This window comes from Dendrobates tinctorius, unplaced genomic scaffold (genome assembly GCF_039654945.1).
Source record: "Dendrobates tinctorius isolate UK_male_01 unplaced genomic scaffold, ASM3965494v1 ptg000098l, whole genome shotgun sequence".
NCBI lineage: Eukaryota > Metazoa > Chordata > Amphibia > Anura > Dendrobatidae > Dendrobates > Dendrobates tinctorius.
In genome coordinates this window covers 24,135,884-24,162,604 of record NW_027361766.1, presented here as the reverse complement: position 1 = coordinate 24,162,604, position 26,721 = coordinate 24,135,884, and the positions used below count along the sequence as shown (strand labels likewise).

At 46.2% G+C, this 26,721-nt stretch overlaps 1 protein-coding gene across 1 annotated transcript in view; it reads left to right on the top strand.

Moving 5' to 3' along the window:
• Positions 1-15,523: 15,523 nt before the first annotated feature.
• PM20D1 (peptidase M20 domain containing 1) overlaps positions 15,524-26,721 on the top strand; it is a 146,857-nt gene continuing 135,659 nt past the window's right edge. Inside the window, exon 1 of the mRNA XM_073587233.1 lies at positions 15,524-15,796. Coding sequence (XP_073443334.1) covers positions 15,601-15,796 — 196 coding nt within the window. The 5' untranslated portion in view covers positions 15,524-15,600. The remainder of the gene's footprint in view (positions 15,797-26,721) is intronic.

Genomic DNA, 26,721 nt, shown 5'->3' with positions numbered 1-26,721 from the left:
ACGGCACCATCCGGTTCTGCAATGACTTCAGGAAACTGAATGCAGTCTCAAAATTTGATGCCTACCCTATGCCCCGGGTCGACGAGTTAATAGATCGGTTAGGAAAAGCCCGGTATATTACGACCCTAGACCTAACAAAGGGGTATTGGCAGATCCCTCTGGCGGAGGCTGCCAGAGAAAAGACGGCATTTGCTACGCCGGAAGGTTTATTTCAGTATGTGTATATGCCGTTTGGACTGCATGGGGCACCGGCGACCTTCCAGAGACTGATAGATCGAGTCCTGAGGCCACATAGGCAGTACACTTCAGCCTATTTGGATGACATTGTCATTTACAGCTTGGACTGGGAGACTCATCTCCAGAAAGTACAATCTGTGATTGACGACCTGTGGGAGGCAGGTCTAACCGCGAACCCCAAGAAATGTCACATCGGGCTAGAAGAAGCCCGGTATTTGGGGTATGTAATTGGGAGGGGTATTGTTAAACCCCAGCTCGATAAGATTCAGGCGGTACAGGACTGGCCGCAACCTGTCAACAAGAAGCAGGTGCAAGCCTTTCTGGGGATCGCCGGCTATTATCGCCGGTTCATACACAATTTTGCAGCCATCGCTACCCCCCGACGGATCTTACAAAAGGGAAAGACTCAGTCATGATTAAATGGAGTTTAGCGGCTGAAGAAGCCTTCCATAGCCTAAAACAGGCACTTTGCTCTCAACCAGTACTAGTGACTCCGGACTTCTGCAGCGAGTTTGTGGTACAAACGGATGCCTCTGATACCGGTATCGGGGCCGTACTGTCACAAGTGAGGGACGGAGCGGAACACCCAGTCCTCTATCTCAGCAGGAAGCTGAACAAACATGAGCAAAAGTATGCAGTCATAGAAAAAGAGTGCCTAGCCATTAAGTGGGCTCTAGAGGCCCTCAAATATTACCTGGTGGGCCGAAAGTTCAGGCTGATCACTGACCATGCCCCTCTCAAGTGGATGCACTTGAACAAGGAACGGAATAGCCGGGTGACCCGGTGGTTCCTTGCCCTGCAGGCCTACACTTTTACGGAGGAGCACTGCCCAGGGGTACAGATGGGGAATGCAGATGCCCTGTCCCGAGTGCACTGTTTGGCGGGTGTCATTGCTCGACCGGAGTGGTCTGAGCAGAGAGGGGGGATATGTGAGAATCATGTGGGAATACTGGATGAGGGCAGGTAAATCTCGCCCAGATACCTTTCCTATGTGGCCTAGTCTGGTCAGTATCGCACCTGGTTACTAATGAATAATGGGAGGCGTATATAAAAGGATGCCAGGTGGTTGTGTGAGTGTCTCAGCCTGGGAACACAGAGAGCCTGTCTGTGTGAGAGACACTCGTGAGTGAAAGCAGTGCCCACTGCAACTGTGGTTTGGCTGGACGGGAGAAGCCCGCCAGTTGGTAGTTAGGTTGTACTTTGTTTAGTTAGTGCCAGACAGGCAAGGATTTGTTTTATGTTTTTTTTCTTTATGCATTGCTTTCACCGTTAATAAACCTGACCCAGTGTCAGTTATAACGGGACCCCAGCTGTGCGCCTGAGTTTCATGCTGAACGCACGTGACATTTGACCCCAGCAAAGGCGATCCCGGAGTGTTTTATCACAGTATGTACTATGTATGTATGCTGTATGTATGTTGTATGAATGTAGTATATATGTAGTATGTATGTAGCATGTATGTAGTATATACTGTATGTATGTTGTATGAATGTAGTATATATGTAGTATATATGTAGTATGTATGTATGTTGTATGAATGTAGTATACATGTATGTATGTAGTATATATGTATGTTGTATGAATTTAGTATACATGTAGCATGTATGTAGTATGTATGTATGTTGTATGAATGTAGTATATATGTAGTATATACTGTATGTAGTATGTATGTATGTTGCATGAATGTAGTATACATGTATGTATGTAGTATATATGTATGTTGTATGAATGTAGTATATATGTAGCATGTATGTAGTATGTATGTATGTTGTATGAATGTAGTATACATGTATTTATGTAGTATATATGTATGTTGTATGAATGTAGTAGATATGTAGTATGTATGTATGTTGTATGAATGTTGTATGAATGTAGTATGTAGTATATATGTATGTTGTATGAATGTAGCATGTATGTAGTATGTAGTATGTATGTTGTATGAATGTAGTATATATGTAGTATGTATGTATGTTGTATGAATGTAGTATATATGTAGTATATATGTAGTATGTAGTATATATGTATGTTGTATGAATGTAGCATGTATGTAGTATGTATGTTGTATGAATGTAGTATATATGTAGTATATATGTAGTATGTATGTAGCATGTAGGTAGTATTTATATATGTAGTATGTATGTAGTATGTTTTTTTTTTGTTTTTTTTTACATTCAACACATTAGCCGGATGATGGGACTACTACTGTCCCATCATTGGCTAATGTGTCAATCACTGTCAGTGTAGCAGGCATCGCCCGATGGGACTTGTGGTCCCATCGGACGATGCCTGCACACACACAAGACCCCCGGCAGGCCCGCACAGACCACGGCAGCCGGCACAGGCACCCGGCTGGCTCGTACAGACCCCCTGCAGCCGGCACAGGCCCCCGGCAGGCCGGCACAGGCCCCCGAGAGGCCCATACAGACCACCGACAGCCAGCACAGGCCCCCGAGAGGCCCATACAGACCACCGGCAGCCGGCACAGGCCCCCGGCAGGCCGGCACAGGCCCCCGAGAGGCCCATACAGACCACCGACAGCCGGCACAGGCCCCCGATAGGCCGGCACAGGCCCCCGAGAGGCCCGTAAAGACCACCGACAGTCGGCACAGGCCCCCGAGAGGCCCTTACAGACCACCAAGAGGCCCGTACAGACCCCGCCCGCACACACAGACACGCACAGTGTCTGCCCATGCACCGCCCACACTCTTCCCCCCTCCCGAACAGGCTGTACAAGGCAAGAAACGTTTTTTTTTAATTCCGATATTTCTGTCCCATTGACTTGAATGGGACTTCCGGGATCGGAATCGGCGATACCCGATACTTTTTTTTAGATCGGCCGATCCATTCCGATCTGATATTTTTCAGTATCGGGTGGTATCGCTCAACACTAGTCCTCACTGCTGAAAAATGCAGTCATAGCTAAAAGTTTTGAGACTGACACAAATTTTGGTTTCCATAAAGTTTTCTACTTTTTTCGTAGTTGCTTTCAGATGTACAGTATTAGTCAGATGTTTCTATTATATACTGAAGTACAATTATAAGCATTTCTTAACTTTTTAACGCTTCAGTTTATGGAAGGACTTCGTATTTATAGTGTTAATCCTTATTTTCCCTGTCTTTTGAAATTCGTTCTGGAATTCTGGATACCAGCTTCTGGACGAAATGCTTACTGATAGCTATCCATTTTTGCCCAACAGAGCTTGTATATTAGCACAATTTGCTATTTTTTTGTCCATTTGCTTTATGGGGCTTGATCACAGATTATGAATGAGATAGAGATCTGAGGAGTTTCCTGGACATGGACTCAAAATGTCAATGTTTTGGTCACCGTCCACCTTATTTATCACTTTTGCTTTGTGACATGATGCTCCATAATGCTAGTTCTACAGTAATGTTGTTTGGATTGTGACAGAGTTCTGTGGCGCCCCCAGGAGTATGATCGCCACAATGTCATTGACTTCCTCCTAGGGAGTGTGATGTCATGCTTGGAAGCAATAAAGGATCTCTCTGGCAGTTAACCACAACACACAACACAGTTTTCCTTTCCAGGTCAGCAGAGGGAGCTCTGAACCAAACCTGGGGGAGGAGCTACTCTCTGGGGGCCAGGAAGGGAAGAGAGAGGGAGTTCGTGTGAGGAGGGCAACGTGTGTGGACGTGAGGAGAAGAGCTGGGAGATTGACCAGAGAGTTCAGGCTCATTCCCAGCTATAGCGCATGATCTGGAGCCCGGTATCCAAGGCTGTATGGACACTGATGGTCCTGCAACAGAAACCGGAGGAATAGGAAGCTGTAAATGCTCTATTCCCACATAAGACTCGGAGGCACAACAGCAACATGTGAGCCAGAAGAGGAAGGCTACAGCTGTCTGCCGTACGAGGGAGTTCTAAGTGAGAACAAGCAAGTGGAACTTCAGTGTAATACAGTACTGCAAGAACCTAAAATAAGCGCTAGAAAGGAGACTACACAACCCATCTGCATAGAGAGATTCCTAAGTTGCTTCCAGGCCGGGTAGCCTCTGTTCCATCTGTAATCTGGAATTCTGGACTGCTTTTACCAAGCAAGTAAAGGTAAAAGAAACTGCACCCTATTGTGTCCTTGCCTTCTTCCTGCAAACTCTCCAGAACTGCTACATCTCTGTGCCAGACACTACACCCTCTTCCTCAACACCTATCCTCTTCACCTACTCTGCCCTGGGACTGCAGCCCTGCCTGTGGAGGGCTACAACATCATTGCTGCACCACACCATCTGTCCCAGAGGATCTGTTTGCAGCGTCGGCTTAACATCTTCATTGCCGAACACCACAGGTGGCGTCACGAATCATTCACTCAAACTTTATTCCATCACTTAATTCCTTTTACATGGGCACCCAGGGCCACAGACCGGCTCACCGCTGCTTTGACATTCCCCTCTGAGAGACCGGCCCGGTACCGAGTACCCCACAGCCCTGGGAGGGCGACCCAGTTCCAACTGGAGGGAATTAAGCCCAGCTTGTGTAAACCCTAGACCATCCACAAGCTCCTCACAGTCAAGAATGTGTTGAAGTTTACCCCAGGGTTCTCAGCTGATAAAGACTGTATGGATTAATGTGTCTTCTGGTAGATCGATCAACAGGAATACGGACTTGTAGTGGATAGCCACTGCCCGTCAGCTCATTCATGCATGTCCATTCAAATATCGATAGCAATCAAGGTGCCCCTTCATGGAAGAAACATCTTTGCACATCTTTTGGAAATGCCATCTTACGCAGGGCCTTTCGGAAGCCCTTGAACATGAACTCAAAGACTATGTAACCAAGAGGAGTCTTTCGTATCACTTGGTACTTTAGAAGCTATGAATTCCCCAAAGATTCACTCTGTTGTAGCCATAATTGAGGTTTTATACCTTATGAACGGTTTTAAGGACACTGTGTGTGGTCTGCCCACTGAATATAGGGTGAATATGTTTATATTATGTGCTGGTTTAGTTATAGCACCATCTAGTGGTGGCTGAATTTATAGCTGTGTCTTAAATAGCTTTATAGCCTGTGCCTTTAATAGCAGACAGTGTTGCATTGTGGGATTAAAGCAATGTATTCTGGGATGAGGAAGATACCATTTTATTCTGTGTATTTCATAGGACACACGTTGTTTATTTGTCCTTCGGTACCTCCCCTACTTGAGTCGCTATCCTGGTAAAGCATATCTGGTAAGATTAATATCTTTTCTTGCAATGCAGTGTTGTACAGAGATGTTATTAACTGTATAGCAGCCAGTGTTCAGTAGATGTAATTAGACACCTGTGTATTCCATGTAAAGTTTGCATCACACTGTATACTTCCTGTAATTGGGTTAGCTGTGTGATCATCTGCCCAATACTTACCCATGTCATTTGTATTCTTTATAGTTTTACCACATGTTCTATACTCTTCACCAATAAACAAGTTAGACTACAAAGAAAGGTCTGCTTATTTTGGAAGATAGAAGGTGATTTATGCTGTATGCTAGATTGCACACTGTGTCAACGTGTATGAAGGCAGAACAGTGTGGCTTGCCAAGGATTGTCTAATTTCATATTTTCCTGATCCAAAGACCACTCAGAAATGATTCCATCTTGGACAGCCCAAATGTCGATGAGGAAGGGTACTAAACCTTTTGACTTCCCCCTCTTCTCTCTTTTTATCATTGCCTCTGAATAAAGCTTCTGGCCTGTAATTCTCCTTATCTCTATTGCAACATGTAATCTTTTGTGGGTGACTTGTAGCAATTAAGTTAGAGTGATGGCATAGCTCCCAACCATTCTGGATTCAAAGGGATTGTCTCACTTTGACATGTCAGAGATTTGTCCCTGCTTCTAAATACTCACCGCACTCTGACGTCTTCATCGCTCCGTAGGTCCTCCTCCTGGGGGGGAAGGATCGGTTCTCTCTGCTCAGTGCAAAAATTAAAATATAATAATCACTGCTACTTGTCCTGTGATCAACACTCCCAGTACTCAAACTCACATCTCAATGTTCATAGGCAGTAGCTTAACCTGTGAGCCACACCTCATAATGATGAGCACAGGAGAATTTGATAATCTTGACTTGTATTTCAGGCAATGAACCCAGAAGCAGATTATGTATGTACATAGAAAAACCGTCTATATTTCAATGTATTTTTATGTTCCCTGTACACTGAGGTGAAAAAAAGTCGGATTTTTTTCTATAAAACTACTAAAAATAATAAAAAGCAATTCCAAAGAAGTTAAACATTCTTCTGTGAATTGCACGTGTGAGCAAACCCACAACCTTTAACATTACGGGCAGGAGCTAAAGCGGGACAAGTTCTGATGTAACAGGGAAATACTTTATCTGTATTGCAGGCTCTGACTCCACAAGTAGATTGTACTGATACATTGTACACAGCAGAGTATTACTGTATTTCTGCATTCTAAACGGAGAATAATAAAGATTTTTTTATCCTATAACATTACTAAAAAAAATTGAAAAACACTTAAAACTTTGTCATTTTAATGAGCTTTTTTAAAAAAAATAATGACCATCACAAGTCAGCAAATAACAGACATATTTGGTGTACTGTAAGTGTCCTTACCCCACAACGCAATAACAATCTTTTCTGGTTTTTGCATGTTTTCTGAGATTCTTTTATTTTTATCCTCCTTATTTGATGCAATTTTGGTGCAGATGTGAATCCGTGTTTTTAGTGCTTTTTAATACTGCAGAAAAGCTTTGATTCTGTGCTTAGAAATGCAACAGTGTTTTTTTTCAAAGAAGTCTACAGAAAAAAAAAGCACCAAAATCGCAGAGTTCAGCAGCGTCTTTAAATGCCTTTAGAGTGTAGATTTCATGAAATTGTAAGGGGGTGGCAGTGCTATGGACAGTAGAGACAAGCTGCCCCTTTAAAAGACAGCACCCCCTTGGTTAGAGCAGTGGGACATTCTGTGCTTCCCTGCTGTAAAGGCTGTTTTGGTTTCATCTGCCAGACTACAGAGGGAGGGGCTGCTTTTCTGTGTGGAGAAGAGAGTCTGCAGGAAGCTGGTGTGCTGAGAGCTGTGAGGAGAAAAATGTGCAGCTTGTAACTGACTGAACTTGTGGATTGTGTATACTCTTCTGGGGATAACGAAGGTGTCTTTCCCGTGTTGCTGCAAGGAGCCAAGAAGATATACAAAGAAGAAATTCAGAGGAGAGAATTCATCATTTCTAGGAGCAGGCTTGGAATCTTCACACAATGACAAGACCACATTGCGCAGAGCTGCCAGGGAGGACATCGCATCATCTAGCAGAGAACTGCAGTGGGCCCCCCAGGAAGGAACTGAGACACCAACTTCACCATGAGTGTTAACCTCGTGTGCGCACATGTTTAGGGCTTAGGATAGGCTGCAATAGACAGAGCACTGTAGCCATACGGCCGGAGTAGCAGCGGTCAGATAAGCTATAGTTAGAGAAGCAGCATACTGTACTTTATTGCTTTGTTTTGCCTTTTGTCTGTAATAGCTGGTGCTCCATGCCATTTGTATGGCCCAGCTAAAGAATATCACTTTTGTAAATTGCTTTATGTCATTGCATACCTCTGTTTACACCTTCCTATCACTGCATTCCTTGCTTGTAAATAAATTAACCCTTTATTGTTTGCACCTCATCTTGTGTACTGTAGTCTCCCTGCATTGTGGTGGTCCCCCGGCAATCGCTTCAAGTGGCGTTGCGAGCAGGGTTACTGTCACCAAGATACAGGCAGCAGGCGGCAATGGCAGGAATGCTAGTGTTAGTGGGGATGCTGTGGGCATTGGTGGAACCCCTGCAAGGACACTCCCTATGGGCATCACCATATTTAGTGTGCTTCCAAAGTTTGACGGCAATAATATGCTCCTGTCTGATTGGGTGTCCCGGTTGCAAAGCACCCTGAAGATTTAGAACATCAGCACAGACCTTGAAGTGGATATTGCTTTGACTGCCTTGGAGGGAGAGGCCCGTAAAAATGTCTGTCTACAGCCGGAACTCACCCGTAGTACCCTGAAGGAGCAAGTGAAATTCCTGGAAGAGATCTACGGTGAGACTGCTAGCGCGGGACACCTCTGAGCCAAATTTTTCTCTAGACTGCAGCAGGAAGAAGAAGGGATCTCTCAGTATGCGACAGCACTGCAAGAAGTGTTGGCAGAAGTGAAAAGGAAAGAGACGGATGGGCTGGGTAGCATGGGCTCCATAGACCGGATACTCCGGGAACAATTCATTCTGGGACTGCATAGCACATCCTTGAGAAGAGCACTGTCAGAACGGGTCTGTGTAGATCCGACTCTTTCATTCCGTCAAATCCTGGCAGAAGCAGTGGCCCGAAGCAAGGAAGACAGTTACGCGTCTGGTGTGATGCGTGTCCAGGGTGCAAATACCTGAGGAGATCCAAATCATCATTACTGAGGCAGATGCTGGATTCAGAAGTAGTGCCGAGTAGTCAGAGCCCTTGGGCGGCACCGATGGTGCTCGTCACGAAGAAGGATGGGACCATCCGGTTCTGTGTAGATTACAGGAAACTCAATGCCTGCACTGTGCGAGACTCATATCCGTTACCCCGCATCGAGGAATCCTTGACAGCATTGGGGAAAGCCAAGTACTTCTCCACCTTGGATCTAGTGAGTGGATACTGGCAAGTGGCCGTGGCTGAGAAAGACAAGGAAAAAACTGACTTCATCCTCCCTATGGGACTGTTCGCATTTAACCGGATGCCCTTCGGCCTCTCCAATGCTCCGGGCACGTTTTAACGGCTGATGGAAAAGTGTTTGGGAAACTTAAACTTTGAGGCTACCCTGATCTACCTGGATGTGTTCTCTGCCTGGTTCGAAGACCATCTTGCCCGGCTTGGACAGGTACTCAGAAGACTGCGGGCTAATAACCTCAAGGTGAAGCCAAAGAAGTGCCACCTCTTCAAGAGAGAGATTGAGTACCTGGGCCACATAGTGTCACAAGATGGAGTTCTTCCTTCACCAGAAAAAGTGGCTGCTATCCAGAAGTGGCCAGTTCCTCGCACCGTGTGGGAACTCCAGGCCTTCCTTGGACTCGCCGGGTACTACCGACGGTTTGTCAAAGATTTCGCAAAGGTGGCGGGTCCTCTGAATGAACTGCTGAGGGGGACCGCCGGAGTGCCGAAGACCCAGTGCATCCCCTGGGACCAGAGGCGAGATGAGGCCTTCCAGGCTATAAAGAATGCTCTTACTTCAGCCCCGATTTTGGCCTACGCAGATTTCGATCAACCGTTCCTGTTGTACACAGACGGTAGCCTTCATGGACTCGGTGCAGTACTTTCCCAAATACAGGATGGACATGAGAGAGTCATCGGGTATGCCAGTAGGTCCCTGCGAGACAGTGAAAGAAACCCCCATAATTACAGCTCTTTCCAATTAGAGCTCCTGGCCTTCGTATGGGCCATGACAGAGAAGTTTGCGGGCTTCCTGGCAGGGACCAAGATTCAAGTTCAAATGGACAATAATCCCCTGGCCCACCTTGAGAATGCAAAATTGGGGGCCTTAGAACAACGGTGGGTGGCTCGCCTGGCCAGGTTTGACTTTACCATCAGTTATCGCTCTGCTACTGAAAATGCTGATGGCCTGTCACGATTGACGGTGTAAACTCCAGTTGGGGATCTCGATGAACAACTCGAAGAGGAAGAAACCCCAGACTTCCGTAAGTTCAAGACCCCAGTGGTTGCGGTCCAGTCGAGTAGGGAGGCCTGCACACTACCCCGATCTCTGGGGAGAACCAATGAAGAGTGGGGAAATGTTCAAGATGAAGACGGAGGGCTGAGACAAATGAAATGCTGGGTAGCACAGAAGCGGAAGCCAGGCAAACAAGAGAGAGCTAGTCTGGACGCTGAGATGAAGAGTGTCTTACACCAGTGGGATAGGCTGGAGGTGCGAGAATCGGTTCTATATCGCAAGAGGCAACAACCGAAAGACACTGAAATAAGGTGGCAGGTGGTCATCCCAGGAGGAATGGCCCAAGAAGTGGCTAAAGATGCTCACGAATTCTGAGCCCACTTCGGGTTCACAAAGACCTACCAGTGGTTACAGCGGCATGTGTACTGCCCCCGGTTGGAGTCCGTGGTAGAAGAGGTTTGCTGGCAATGTCGGGTATGCGACCTCATTAAGAGTACTGAAAAAAGGGCACCCATCCAGACCATACATACTAAGGAACCGCTAGAAGTCCTGATGATTGACTATCTCCTCGTGGGACACTCAGCCCGGGGGCCCCAGTACTGTTTGGTGATGACCGACCATTTCTCCAAGTTCGCGGTAGTCACCCCGACTAGAGATCAGACTGCCGAATCGGCGGCACGGGCCATCTGTCAATACTTCATCCGAGTGTATGGGTGCCCAAAGCGCAAGGTGATGGAAGAACTATACCGTTTGTATGGCATCGAACGGTCCCGGACCACCCCTTATCATCCTCAAGGCAACGGAGCATGTGAACACTTCAACCGGACCTTACTTCAAATGCTGAGGACGTTGGAAGAGGACAAGAAGGCATGCTGGCCAGATTTCCTGCCAGAGTTGGTCTGGACCTACAACAATCGGGTCCATTCCACCACAGGTTACACCCCCTATCTGCTGCTGTTTGGAAGAGCTGGACAAGAGATCATTGAATTGAAGTTGGAACAGCCAGAGGAGCTGATGGAGTGAAATGTTACTTCATGGGTGAAAGAACATCGGAAACGACTGCAAACAATATGGCGGTTGGTGGGTCAGCAGCTACAGGAGAAAGAACATACGGGCCGTAAACCAATTCAAGAGATACTGCTCCAGCCCGGGGACCGAGTATTAGTCAGAGAGAAATGCCCCAAGGGTAATCTAAGCGAGAGATGGGAAGTACAGCCTTACAAAGTCATCGAGCGAGTGTATGCTGACGGTCCGGTCTACAAGGTTCAGGTTGAGGATGGGGCGTCCGCCCCTAGAGTGCACCACAGGAATATGCTACGGCCGTGCCGGTCTGAGGCCCGTCCTGTACCAGTGCCGCAAGAGGGTGATGCTCAGCCTCCTGAACCTGTCTTGCCTGCTGGTGAAATCAAATGAAAAAAAAGGAGAAAAGAGACACAGGATAACATGCACACAACAGCAGAATGTCCATGTGAAGAAAGGCTTTTATTTGACATACAATAGCCATGAAGGTCCAAGTGTACAATAAAAACAATTAAAAACCACAAATAGAACAAAAGTGGGCAGGTGAAGAAGTCATGCAGTATACAGAAAGAGAAATAATTATATAATTACATATTTCAAGTATGCATTCACAACAATGCCCTCTATTACCATATAATATGCATAGAATATTTAGTATAAAGATATGGACAAATTGCAACAGTAAAATCTGATCAACCTACAGTATTAGTCAGACTTCCCCTGACGAAGCTGCAGGCAAGCAGCGACACACGTTGGGCATTGTGGGCAGTGTGAGTATACTTGGGTGATTTTCATGTGATCCAGCAATTGTCTTCCCTCATCCATGGGCTTGCATGGTAATCATTTGGATTGTTCATATACCTACTATTTGTCACTATTTGTGTATTTTCCTCATTATTCAAGTGACTAGTAGGTAGGTTCGCACTTATGTAAATTGTTTTCTGTCATTGCATACCCCTGTTTACACCTTCCTATCACTGCATTCCTTGCCTGTAAATAAATTAACCCTTTACTCTTTGCACCTCATCTTGTGTACTGTAGTCTCCCTGCATTGTGGTGGTCCCCCGGCCATTGCTTCAAAATAACATCCACTTTGTTTAGACATTAATATCATGTTCACATGGAGCATAAATGATGCTTTTTTGCACAGCACAGAAATTCTGCTGTTTAACTGTCCAAGCAAAGTGGATGTGATTTCATGAAAACTGAGCCTGTGAGTCTAAAGATGCTGCAGAACTGTGCGGTTTTGGTGCTTTTTTGTCTCTCGTGGCTTTTAAGTGGAACCTTAAATAAATGCATGTAAATAAAGTAACTGCAGTTTTTTACATAAGGGCAGAATCAAAGCTTTTCTATACTATAAAAACCACATTAAAACTTGGCTTCTCATCTGCACAAAAAATGCATCAAATAAGGGGTAAGACCAGAGTCCGGTGAATTGATCCGCTCATCTCTAGTCCCAACTGCCCAGGATACAGTGGACAGTCCTAGATTTGGGTCTACACCCTGCAGTCTCAGGAGTCTTCTGAATGTCCCTCACTACCACTGCCCCTCTGACATCTCCTCCTGCCAGGGTAGAAAGATATTGTAATTGGGTGTAGAATGGGGTGTAGCCAGGGGCATAATCAAAGTTCTCTGCAGCGCGCCACATAATTTATCCCTCTTTCTGATCTTTCTGATCTTCAAAAGTTGTGAGGTATGCTGATGGTGCAGTATGCAGGGTAACCTGTGCTAATCTCTTTCTTCTTAGCACGTGATGCGTCTCAGTACATTGTATGTTTCTGTTTGACGACTGTTGACAAAGTCATAAAATATCTGTAAATTAAAGTTTCTGGTTTGGCTGCTGTTCTGCAAATTTGGTGCAGCTAGATATTTTTAGGCGCTGTTCCAGCTATCGCCAGTAGGTGTCATAAGTTGCCCTTCTCTTTTATTCCTGTGTTTGGAATTTCCTGTTCCCCGAATGGTTAATTGTTCAGAACCACCCCTTCTTCTGGCCTTGGTCAACAACATGTGTTACACCGCTCCGCCATACTCACCCGGCCTCCGCTCCCACGCCACAGTCAGCCTCCGCTCCCACGCCGCAGCCTCTCTCCACCCGACGGCCGTGGCGGTCACCTGAGACGGGCTCATGACCGATGCCCTCCCTGCATGCTATGCGCATGCACCATAGGCCGCTGCCGCGCCTCCTTCCTGCTTCTTATGCTCCGGCTGTGCCCTGACCCGGAAGCACCTTTGGACCAATGGCTGACCAGACGGGGCCATATCAGGCTGCTTCCCCCTGAGGGAGGCGCCTGATCGTTGTGTTTCCTAGCACTCTGGCCTTGCTTCATCGTGTGCTCTCTGCTCCTGCAGTTCCGTTCTCAGCTGCTCTCTGCAGCAGCCTCTCAGTCCTGCAACCTGTGTTCCTTGTTCTCTTCCGCAGTCCTGTCTCCAGTGTTCCTGCCGTCCTACTCCAGTTCTGCCTCCAGTGTTCCTGCCGTCCTACTCCAGTTCTGCCTCCAGTGTTCCTGCCGTCCTACTCCAGTTCTGCCTCCAGTGTTCCTGCCATCCTACTCTTGTCCTGCCTTCAGCGTTCCTGCCGTCCTACTCCAGTCCAGCCTCCAGTGTTCCTGCCGTCCTACTCCAGTCCTGTCTCCAGTGTTCCTGCCGTCCTACTCCAGTCCTGTCTCCAGTATTCCTGCTGTCCTACTCCAGTCCAGCCTCCAGTGTTCCTGCCGTCCTACTCCAGTCCTGTCTCCAGTGTTCCTGCCGTCCTACTCCAGTCCTGTCTCCAGTATTCCTGCTGTCCTACTCCAGTCCTGTCTCCAGTGTTCCTGCCGTGCTACTCCAGTCCTGTCTCCAGCGTTCCTGCCGTCCTACTCCAGTCCTGTCTCCAGTGTTCCTGCCATCCTACTCTTGTCCTGCCTTCAGCGTTCCTGCCGTCCTACTCCAGTCCTGTCTCCAGTATTCCTGCTGTCCTACTCCAGTCCTGTCTCCAGTGTTCCTGCCGTCCTACTCCAGTCCTGTCTCCAGTATTCCTGCTGTCCTACTCCAGTCCTGTCTCCAGTGTTCCTGCCGTGCTACTCCAGTCCTGTCTCCAGCGTTCCTGCCGTCCTACTCCAGTCCTGTCTCCAGTGTTCCTGCCGTCCTACTCCAGTCCTGTCTCCAGCGTTCCTGCCGTCCTACTCCAGTCCTGTCTCCAGTGTCCCTGCCGTCCTACTCCAGTCCTGTCTCCAGTGTTCCTACTCCTGTCATTCCTTCCCGTTCCAGTCTTCTGTCTCACTTCTTTCCGGCCTCCTGGTTCCAGTCTTGTTCTGTCATTCTTTACTCCAGTCTCACAGTCTTACTCAGGTCTATCGTGAGCCGCCCCTCTCGGTACTGGCTACCATGGTACTCGAACCCCTGGGCCTGCTCATAACGGTCCCTGTATAGGGGTCGGTTCCACCGGGCAGCTCGCCCGGGGTCCCTCGGTGCCACGGTCCAGAGGGTCCACTCCCGGGGTTTTCCTGCTCCAGACCACCCACGCTAACAACATGTAACCATTCTCCAGCGTCTCCTGAGCAGCCCACATGTGTGTAGCTCAGCTCTTTGCAAAACCATTGCTATAACAAGCGGATTCCGGTAAGGATAATGCAATTATGAGTTATGAATCTGTGTTATATGCGATAATGCAGCCCCCTATGATGTTTGCATTGCATGCTCAGCTCCTGTGATGTTATTTCACTGCATGTTTGTTATAAGCATCCTCTAGTTATGCATCCTCTGCTCAGTGAGTGTAAAGCTGGCAGCCACTAGTTGTGTTAGATATTTCTTTCTCCATTGCTGCTGTGTATGTTACATTGCTCAGCTCTTATATAATGCATGATAGCAGCATCCTGTATCATTGCTACTGTTGTGATAATACCCTGCATTGCTATTACCTTCCAGTATTCGTCTATTGTATACTGTCTACTAGTACTGATATGCTGTATTATCTGTCTTTTGTAGTTTTTACCTGAATCATCCACATTTTGTACAACAATCTGCTGAATTATCCATCTGTTATCATCTCCCATCGTTGTCCATATCATCCCAATAAATAATAGACTTAAGCACCCATACAGTCTTGTTTCTGGGAGTGGATGAAAGGTTCAGCCGTATGCTGGAATCCACACAGCATCATGCGTGGAAGAAGGCAGAACAGCTGCAGTCCCTAAATTATGTCGCAAAACCGTTTAGAGTATGTGCACACGTTGCGGATTTGGCTGCGGATCAGTAGTACAGTAGTACCATGTAAACCGATGGAAAACCAAATCCGCTGTGCACATGCTGCGGAAAATTCCGCGCAGATTTGCTGCGGTTTATTGTCCGCAGCATATCAATTCTTTGTGCAGAATCCGCAGCGTTTTTACACCTGCTCCATTATAGAAATCCACAGGCGTAAAAACGAAGGCGAAATCCGCACAAAACTACAAAAAATCTGCACTAAATCTGCAGGTCATTTTACCTGCGGATTTATGAAAATCTGCACAGAAAAATCCGCAGCCAAATCCACAATATGATACAGACTTTTAGGATCCCTACTTCCCATAGGTGGCAGCAGAGTTCTTATTTTTTCCATCTGTGAAGCGTGTGTTGCATACAGTACAGTCAGCACACCCTGCCTGCAGTCACATGGTTCCCCAGAAGTCACAGTGCACAGAATTACGCGTCCCATGCTGCCTTGCAACCGGTGTTTGCAGCAGTGAGGCAGCTTCACAGCTCGAGATGTCTAAAACCCGCTGGAGAGGCACAGGGGGAGCCCTACTCGGTTTGCTGCTCCTTGCAGTGGGCTTCTTGGTGTGTGCGCTGCTCCTGCGGACTTACACACTGCCGAGCAGACTGGTCACCTGGCAGGGACCAGGGGCCGCAGAAGTGGTGTTTACACCTGAGGAGAGGCAGCAGCTGAAGAGAGCAATAGTAGGTGAGTGACGGTAATAATGTATTTTGTATAACCGTAGAGTTGTCAACTTGATTTTTTATTTTTTACTTTTATGGTTTTTTGGAAAACCATAATAAATAATTAGGTCATATGCACACGATGCAGATATCCAGCGGATTTTACCGAGCAGAAACGCTGCATATCCACGTTGTGATGTACAGTAGCATGTTAATCAATAGAAAAAAAAAACCGCTGTGCAGACGCTGCGGATTTTTCCGCGCAGTTTTCTTGTGGTTCAAAATATGCAGCATGTCACTTCTTTTGTGCGGTTTTCCTCCTGCTGCATTCTCCAAATCCGCAGGGGAAATCCGCAGGGAAAAACCGCAAGAAAAAAGGAAGAAATCTGCAGGAAAAATGCAGGTAATTTGACCTGCGGATTTCTTCAATTCTGCGCGGAAAAATCCGCAGGGCAAAAAAGTACGTGTGCACTCCGCCTTAGGATTATCAGTGATGCATGTTTACAGCCAATAATTGTGATATGAAGACTAGAGATGAACAAATTTGTTCGGATTTTGTCCCCTAATCTAATTTTGACATATTCGAGCCATATTCTAACAATATTCGTGCGGAATGTATGTCTTATGATCGGTTCCGAACATATTCAGTAATTTCTACTCCCATTGACTCTAATGATGCTCGGCTGTGTTCGTCGAATATTGCAAAACTAATATTCGATTCCGATTGTATTCGGAACCTAATCCAAACAAAGTCGCTCATCTCTAATGAAGACATCAGCTGCATTCACTGTGAATGGTAATATAATAATTATAGTCAAAATAATCTATATAAGTTTCTTCAGCTTCTAAACAATCACGGACGCCTGAAATGTTTTTTATGGACAGGTCAAAAAGATGCATAGTTTTTACGGCCTGTCCTGGAATTTCTGATCGGTTGACCAGCTTCCCGGAGAGCTGTATACGATGGGTATATACATCAGTATATTATGTATGTGTGGCTTCTAAGGACTGTACGTACAGTATAGTGATTATATAAGTCTATCCATGATGACATTTTGTATCAGTTGTACATATAGTCAGATTATCAAACCTCTGTCAAAACGTATATAAAGAGAGACTTTTGAAAAATTTGAAGTCACAAATGTTGTTTGTTATAAAATGCAGTTAAAAAATGGCATGTAATCTTACTGCAGTTTTTACATGTAGTAATGCAGAAATGTGTCCACGTAATGCAAGCCCAAAGTTTTCTGCACAGTCCAAAAAATGGGGTGTTATAACCTGAATGCAAAAATATAAAAACTCAAGAGACATTTTATTGTGGAAAGTGTGAGATATATACCATATTTCAAATCGCAGCAGAAAATCATCCTCAGGTATTAAGGGAGTTAAGTAGAGTTGAGCGACTTTGGTCGGATCGGGTTTCGTGAAACCCGAATGAAACAAAATAAGTTTCAGATGAAACTCGTCCGACTAGAGCAAAACAAAGTCGGAGTTTCGTCCGAAACCCGACCCCAATGCAAGTCAATGGGAAATAAAAGTCGGACGAAACTCCGACTTTTTTTGCTCTAGTCGGACGAGTTTCATCTGAAACTTATTTTGTTTCATTCGGGTTTCACGAAACCCGATCCGACCAAAGTCGCTCAACTCTAGAGTTAAGTAATGTGATAGACAGGACTCTATTCCTTATATTTAAGACTCTATAGAAACAGGGTCTGTTCCTTTGGATTGGCGGCAAGCAAATGTAGTACCAATATTCAAAAAGGGGTGTAAAAGGGAACCTGGAAACTATAGGCCGGTAAGCTTAACATCTGTTGTGGGTAAAATTTTTGAAGGGTTTCTAAGGGATACCATTATGGAATATCTCAATGTTAATAAATGTTTAACTCCATATCAACATGGATATATGAAGGATCGCTCCTGTCAAACTAACCTGATCAGCTTCTATGAGGATGTAAGCTTTCAAATGGACCAAGGAGAATCATTGGATGTCATTTATCTTGACTTCTCTAAAGCATTTGGGTACCGTTACACTTAGCGATGCACCAGCGATCCTGACAACGATATGGATCGCTGGTGCATCACTAAGTGGTCAGGAGAGGGGCAAACGTGCCTCCAGATGCGGTGTCCACCGGCCGGTGGACACCGCATCTGGAGGCACGTTTGCCCCTCTCCTGTATACTGACAAGCTCATTACCTTAGAGAGATTATTCTCCTCAATGCTTAAAGTACCATCGTCCTTTCTGATAGATGCCTATAAGCTCTACACAATCTATATACCACACGTAACTGAAGGTCACATTGACCGAAACGTCTTTTTTCGTGTACTACAATAAACCGCCTTGCAAATACCTTTAAGTTGAGTGCTAGGTTTATATTTGTTGCTTTAACGGTTTGGGAACCTAACCCTTAGCACCATCTTGAGTTGTGCTCACCGTGTTTTTTCTATAGTTTGCAACTACAGACAGATTTGAGTAAATTGGAGAATTGGGCTGAAAAATGGCAAATGAGGTTTAACACAGATAAGTGTAAGGTTATGCACATGGGAAGGTGAAACAGATGCTACAATTACTTACTAAATGGGAAACTGCTGGTGAAATCAGACATGGAAAAAGACTTAGGCATCTTAGTCAATAAGAAGCTAAATTGGAGTGCCCAATGTCAGGCAGCTGCCACCAAAGCAAATAGGGTGATGGGATGCATTAGAAGAGGTCTGGGGACACGAGATGAAAACATAATTCTCCCTCTGTACAAATCACTCGTCAGACCACACTTGGAGTATTGTGTGCAATTTTGGACGCCGGTGCTCAAGAAAGACATTACTGAACTTGAAAGGGTTCAAAGGCGGGCTACTAAAATGATAAATGGAGTGGGTTCACTACAATACCCAGAAAGGTTATCAAAATTAGGTCTATTTACTCTAGAAAAGAGAAGACTTAGGGGAGACCTAATATATGTGTACAAGTATATCAGAGGGCAATACAGAGATCTCTCCAATGAACTGTTTGTACCAAGGACTGTGACAAGAGCAAGGGGGCATTCTCTTCGTTTGGAGGAAATACAATTTCTGTACCAGCATGGAAGAGGGTTCTTCACGGTAAGAGCAGTGAGGCTCTGGAATTCTCTTCCTGAGGAAGTGGTGATGGCCAACTCACTGAATGAATGTAAGAAAGGAATGGATGCTTTTCTTGTAACAGTATAGAAGGTTACGAATAACATAATATTTTAGGTAGATGGTTGACCCAGCTTAGGGGAAGGAATTTTTTTCCATATGGAGAAAATTGGCTTCTACTCTGTGGGGTTTTTTTGCCTTCCCCAGGATCAACAATGCAGAACAGCTGCACTAAAAATAGGCTGAACTAGATGGACATAAGGTCTTCCATCAGTCTAAACTATGTTACTATGTTACTTTTTAAAAAAAAAAAAATCTACAGCGAGATCAGATCTCCATCAAAAACAAACTCAGAGTGCGAATGAGATTTACTTTATGTTTTAAAAACCTAAAAGAAAAGTCTGTTGTATATACTATATAAAAACATGAGGAAATCTAAGTACATATCTTTGAATTTTTTTTGTTTTCCGTTTTTCATATAAATTACCAGGCCTACTTCTGCCTCCTGTGGCAGTCTGAGGTGACTGACCATTGGGCAAATGTCACATGGGCCGGCCCAACTGTGGGCACTGGGCAGCATCGACCTGCTGACCAGTTGCCAGCATCGGCATCATCTGGACGCCGATAGTGTTGTCAGCTGTAGTGGGACATAGAGCCGTCGGGGCTCCGTGATCCGCCAGTTACTTCAACAGGTTACAAGCTACTTCTAGCCTGTGGCATATTATAGTCCGGCACCACGCAGGAGACGTTGGGTGGTGCGATCACATCACAGAAAGATGCTGCCCACTCTGCCCCACTGCGAGACAAGCTGGAAGAGGTGATGGAGACTGCAGTGGATGTGGAGACTGGGTTAGTTGATTATAAGTTGTTTTTCTTTTATTATTATGCAGCCCAGGAGTTGGGGGCTATGGCTGGCATCATGCGTTGTATGGAAAAATGTATTGTGGGACCATCATACTGTATATAGGGGAGCTGTTGAGGCCAACCTACTGTATACAGGAGGTTGAGAACATTATATTGTATATAAGGAGCTATGTACTGTATATAGGTGTGGCTATGTGGCCATCATGCTGTTTGTAGGGAGCTGCTGTTGGGCCATTATTCTGTATATGGAGAGCTAGGGGACCTCATAGGGAGCTGTGGAAACATTATACTGTATATAGGGTAAATTTGGTGGCCATCTAGCCATATGGGAGGCTGTGAGGCCATCATAATATAACCTGCTCAAAAAATAAAGGGAACGCTTAAACAACAGAATATAACTCCAAGTAAATCAAAGTTCTGTGAAATCAAACTGTCCACTTAGGAAGCAACACTGACAATCAATTTCACATGATGTTGTGCAAATGGAATAGACAACAGATGGAAATTATTGGCAATTATCAAGACACCCTCAATAAAGGAGTGGTTCTGCAGGTGGGGACCACAGACCACATCTCAGTACCAATGCTTTCTGGCTGATGTTTTGGTCACTTTTGAATGTTGGTTGTGCTTTCACACTCGTGGCTCAGATAGTGCAGCTCATCCAGGGTGGCACATCAATGCGAGCTGTGGCAAGAAGGTTTGCGTGTCTATCAGTGTAGTGTCCAGAGGCTGGAGGCACTACCAGGAGACAGGCCAGTACACCAGGAGACGTGGAGGGGGCCGCAGGAGGGCAACAACCCAGCAGCAGGACCGCTACCTCAGCCTTTGGGCAAGGAGGAACAGGAGGAGCACTGCCAGAGCCCTGCAAAATGACCTCCAGCAGGCCACAAATGTGCATGTGTCTGCACAAAAGGTTAGAAACCGACTCCATGAGGATGGTCTGAGTGCCCGACGTCCACAGATGGGGGTTGTGCTCACAGCCCAACACCATGCGGCCCTCCAAAGAAATGCCACCCCACACCATTACTGAACCACTGCCAAACCAGTCATGTTGAAGGCTGTTGCAGGCAGCAGATCACTCTCTTACCAGACTCTGTCACATCTGTCACATGTGCTCAGTGTGAACCTGCTTTCATCTGTGAAGAGCACAGGGCACCAGTGATGAATTTTCCAATCCTGGTGTTCTGTGACAAATGCCAAGCGTCCTGCATGGTGTTGGGCTGTGAGCACAACCCCCATCTCTGAACGTCGGGTACTCAGACCATCCTCATGGAGTCAGTTTCTAACTGAAGGTAAGAGGGATCCGGGAACCTGCATGGCCAGCAGGTAATGGAATGGAGTCCGTGTTATACTGACCGGGGTCAGGAAGAGACTGTACTTTGTGCTATGTTTGCGGGATACTTCTGAAGATAAGAGGCATCCGGGAACCTGTGTGGCCGACACCAACAGGTAACGGACAGGTGTCTGTGTGTTACTGACCTGGGTCAGTGAGAGACTATTGATTTGTTAAAGCTGAAGGTTTAACGGACAGTGTAATGACTGCTGAAACTGTCTTGGTAATAAAGTGAATGGTCTCGTTTTAACCCTGAGTGTCCCAGTGTTTACCTCCAAAACCTGCAAAGCAAGTAATCTCCATCCACTCACATGGTGGAACCTTACAATTGGTGGAAGATGCGGGCAATGGTCCAAGAAGGACGCGTGCAAATTTTTTTGCTGTGGATCGGTGGGTCCATGAATTTTTTTTTCTCTTCACATTGACTTGCTGTGGCTCGGCGGGGCTACGAAGCTTGCTATGGACCCATGGATCCATGAATACGGTGCAGTGGAAGCGTGCATGGACTTTTGACAGTGGGAGCTGCAGTTGCAAGTTGCAGAAAGAGGTTCTGCAGCAGCAGGAGCTGCAGTGACACCAACAGCTGCTTGTGAGCGGCAGCCAGAGGTTTGTGGCTACAGCAAGAGCTGTGGCAGTGCCAGCAGGAGCTGGTGAGGTATCATAGGAGGACAGTGTGAACCAGGTCACATAAACTCTTTAAGGGCCAGTACAAGCACGAAAGACAAACTGTACTGTCTGAACTCTGGCCTAAGAAGGCCGTGGAGGAGTACACGGGGTGTATCCCAGAGTGGGGTGGAGTCCCAAAAGGGGGGCGTTAACCCATCCAGGGATGGTGTCCCAAAAGGGCGGAGCATCCCGACGTAAAAGGGGTAGTGCAGACAAACTCTTGCCAGGGGAAAATGTACTACAGTTGTGGCCAAAAGTATTGACACCTCTGCAATTCTGTCAGATAATACTCCGTTTCTTCCTGAAAATGATTGCAAACACAAATTCTTTGGTATCATTATCTTCATTTAATTTGTCTTGAATAAAAAAACACAAAAAAGAATGAAGCAAAAAGCAAAACATTGATCATTTCACACAAAACTTCAAAAATGGGCCAGACAAAAAGTATTGGTACCTTCAGCTTAATACTTGGTTGCACAACCTTTAGCCAAAATAACTGCGACCAACCATTTCCGGTAACCATCAATGAGGTTCTTACAATGCTCTGCTGGAATTTTAGACCATTCTTCTTTGGCAAACTGCTCCAGGTCCCTGATATTTGAAGGGTGCCTTCTCCAAACTGCCATTTTTAGATCTCTCCACAGGTGTTCTATGGGATTCAAGTCTGGACTCATTGCTGGCCACCTTAGAAGTCTCCAGTGCTTTCTCTCAACCCATTTTCTAGTGCTTTTTGAAGTGTGTTTTGGGTCATTGTCCTGCTGGAAGACCCATGACCTCTGAGGGAGACCCAGCTTTTTCACACTGGGTCCTACATTATGCTGCAAAATTTGTTAGTAGTCTTCAGACTTCATAATGCCATGCACACGGTCAAGCAGTCCAGTGCCAGAGGCAGCAAAGCAACCCCAAAACATCAGGGAACCTCCGCCATGTTTGACTGTAGGGACCGTGTTCTTTTCTTTGAATGCCTCTTTTTTTTCTCCTGTAAACTCTATGTTGATGCCTTTGCCCAAAAAGCTCTACTTTTTTCTCATCTGACCAGAGAACATTCTTCTAAAACGTTTTAGGCTTTTTCAGGTAAGTTTTGGCAAACTCCAGCCTGACTTTTTTATGTCTCGGGGTAAGAAGTGGGGTCTTCCTGTGTCTCCTACCATACAGTCCCTTTTCATTCAGACGCCAACGGATAGTACAGGTTGACACTGTTGTACCCTCGGACAGCAGGGCTGCTTGAACTTGTTTGGATGTTAGTTGAGGTTCTTTATCCAACATCAGCACAATCTTGCGTTGAAATCTCTTGTCAATTTTTCTTTTCCGTCCACATCTAGGGAGGTTAGCCACAGTGCCACGGGCTTTAAACTTCTTGATGACACTGCGCACGGTAGACACAGGAACATTTAGGTCTTTGGAGATCGACTTGTAGCCTTGAGATTGCTCATGCTTCCTCACAATTTGGTTTCTCAAGTCCTCAGACAGTTCTTTGGTCTTCTTTCTTTTCTCCATGCTCAATGTGGTACACACAAGGACACAGGACAAAGGTTGAGTCAACTTTAATCCATGTCAACTGGCTGCAAGTGTGATTTAGTTATTGCCAACACCTGTTAGGTGCCACAGGTAACTTACAGGTGTTGTTAATTACACAAATTAGAGAAGCATCACATGATTTTTAGAACAGTGCCAATACTTTTGTCCACCCTCTTTTTTATGTTTGGTGTGGAATTATATCCAATTTGGCTTTAGGACAATTCTTTTTGTGTTTTTTCATTTAAGCCAAATTAAATGAAGATAATAATACCAAAGAATTTGTGTTTGCAATCATTTTCAGGAAGAAACTGAGTATTATCTGACAGAATTGCAGGGGTGTCAATACTTTTGGCCACAGCTGTATGTGTGTCCAGTCTGCCTTATGAACTACCCACCCGGCATGATGCTATGAGGGTGTGCCCTACAGATAAATAATGAATATGTGGTGGGTCTGGTCGACTGTGGCAGCCTGGTGACTCTAGTGAGGGTTGCACCTGAGGTATTTGAAATACCCGGTAGAAAGCTCGGGGTCACCTGCAACCACGGGGACACTAAGGATTATCCAGTGGCCAGGGTAATCTTTGAGACATGCCGGGACATTGCGGGACAGAATGTCGCTATAGTCCCGAATTTGTCTTGTCCAGTGGTTATAGCCCGGGACTCTAAACTGTTCTTTGACTTGTGGAAGAGGGGAGTTCCTCTACAGCAGGAAGATGGAGGCCTCTCTACTGTTAGGGTGGCATGCATTGAGACAGTGACGCCTCCCAAAGTGGATGGGTCAGATGTAGGAGCGGCAAGAAGAAAGGCGGCTGTCTGACAAACTCGGGGACCTAGCAATGGGGTCCAACACTGTTAGATGTGGGGACTGCTGGTTCCAGGATGACCGATCGAGTGATGGTGACTTCCATTCAGATGGTGACGCAAGAGGAAAGGGTGCGTCTGCCCAACTTACGGACCTGATGTCTCTTGACATGTACACAGAATGACTGATAGTAATGTGGTAGATAAGACATGTGGAGCGGACACCCAGTTAGAGGGTAACTGGAGGATTCACTATACTGTGGGGTGTGACTCAGACTCCGGGGGAGTGACTGTGACTATAAGATATAAAGGGAGTACAGTAAGGAAGGGCCCCAGAAGGAGGGAAAGTCCTCCCGTCATCAGAGACATAAAGGGCACAAAGAGCCTGAACAAATTGCACCTTTTGAGTATGTCAATAAAGAAAGAACTGTGACTTGTTCGTTAATGCAAGATGTGAGTACTATTCCAGACACTGAAGAGGTCGGGGATGAAGGTGACGTGTCATCACTAGTAGCAACCGCTAAGGTTGAGTATGATGTTGTGATGTCAGAAGCACTGACACAGTGGAACGACAGGGCAGAGCCTCAGGAAAGTTTGAAGGAGTCTGAATTCTTGGCAGTCAAGGCCCGGCTGGAGAGAAGGAAACGCAGGAGTTCAAAGACCTCGCTAGAGCGTTGTCTCGAGAGAAGGACAAGGTGGCAGATTTACAGGCCGAGATAAGGAAAGAGCATGTAAAATAAGAAACGGTCCTGAGACAGGCGGCTGAGTATAGGGTGGATGAGCTGTAGAAGGAAGTCTCTGAGCTAAGAGGTCACCTGTTAATGTGTCAAACCGAGAAGAAGGCCATATTGGGAGATATGGAGGTGCTCCGGGAAGCATTAGGAGGTCTAATGCAAGAGAAAAAGTTGGGGGTTGCAGATTTACAGCGGCAGTGCCGGTATGATAATGAAGTGGAGCTGCAAATGCCCATCTTGGCAAGTGGTCTTGAAGAATGTGAAACTGAGGAAGAGTTTGCGCTGAGGGTGGAACAAGACAATCAACTGGTCGAGGCAGATGTCTTGATGGAAAGGTCTATGGTGAAGCGGGAGCCAGCTGTCCATGAAGAGAATGAGACCTCGCTCCTCAAGTGCGTGATAGAGGTACCCGAAGACGTGCGAGAAGCATGTGCCAGGGAATCTATGCATGAAGATTTCAAGAAGTCTGTGGCGGCGTGTAAGGTGTATTAGACCCCGGAAGATAAATAGTGTTACTGTCCACATCTAGTGTCACGGCAAAAAGAGTAGCTGTTCTGAGTGACCAGCACTGGAGATGTGAGCAGACAAAGTGGTTTATCCAAGAAGCTGCTAAGAGGCTAGAGCATGTGAGGAAAGCTCGGAGGCTTCAGGAAGATGTAATACACGTACCTATTCCTATGGTGAGGAAAGTCATTGGGAAAAATGGTCGAGCTGTGCAAGAGATGATGAATAAGTCTGGGGTGGTGAAGCTAAGGCTATGTGCACACGTACCGGAACTCTCGCGGAAATTACCGCGAGAATTCCGGAATTCCATTCCGCGGGAAAATCGCATTTTGCAAGCGTATTTAGCTTGCAAAATGCTAGCGTTTTCCAAGCGATCTGTAGCATCGCTTGGAGAACTGATTGACAGGTTGGTCACACTCGTCAAACATAGTGTTTGACAAGTGTGACCAACTTTTTACTACTGAGGCCGCCTATGCAGCATCAGTAGTAAAAGAAAAAATGTAAAAAAAAAATAAAAAATGGTGTTATTCTTACCTTCCGACGTCCCGCGCAGCCGTTCCCAGTAATCCTTTGCTAAAATGCCCGCGATGACGTCCGTTCTCGCGGGATCGCGATGTCTCGCGGTAATTCGCGATGATGCCGCGCAAATGACCGCGAGACTTCGCGATCCCGCGAGGACGGTCGTCATCGCGGGCATTTTCGCAAAGGATTACTGGGAACGAGAGCGTGGAGAGAAGCGGGAAGGTTGCGCGGGACGCCGGAAGGTAAGAATAACAATATTTTTTATTTTAAATTCTATTTTTTACAGGGATATGGTACCCACAGCCCAGAGGACAGTCTCCTCTCCTCCGGACCGTGGGCACCATCCGCAAAGGTTCTGCTTACTTTCCGCATGGTGTGCACAGCCACATGCGGGAAGTAAGCGGAACAATGCATTCCTATGGGTGCGGGATCGCCGCGATTCCGCAAAATTAATGAGCATGCTGCGGTTTTTACCGCGAAGCGATTCCGCCACGGTAAAAACCGCAGCATTAGCACAGCATTGCGAAATCCCATAGGAATGCATGGGATGCTTATTTTTCGCGTTTTCGCGGCAAAATCGCGCGGTTAAAACTGCCGCGGAAACGCGAAAAAAACGCCACGTGTGAACTCAGCCTAAGTATTCCAGGTGACCATGAAGATCAGATACCCAGTGAAAAGGGTATGGTACCATTCTTCGCTTTAGGTACAGTGGAGAGTCTTGAAAATGTACGTACTCTGCTGGAGTATCGTATGGCATATCTAAAGGGGATGGAACAGTTAAGGCTGGAAAGACGGTGCCTTACGGGACTACTGGCCCACATCAGTGAAAGAAGATGGCGACTGCTTCCAGCCCGAGATATTGAGAAACGAGGTACTTCTATAGAGACTGGCAGTACGCT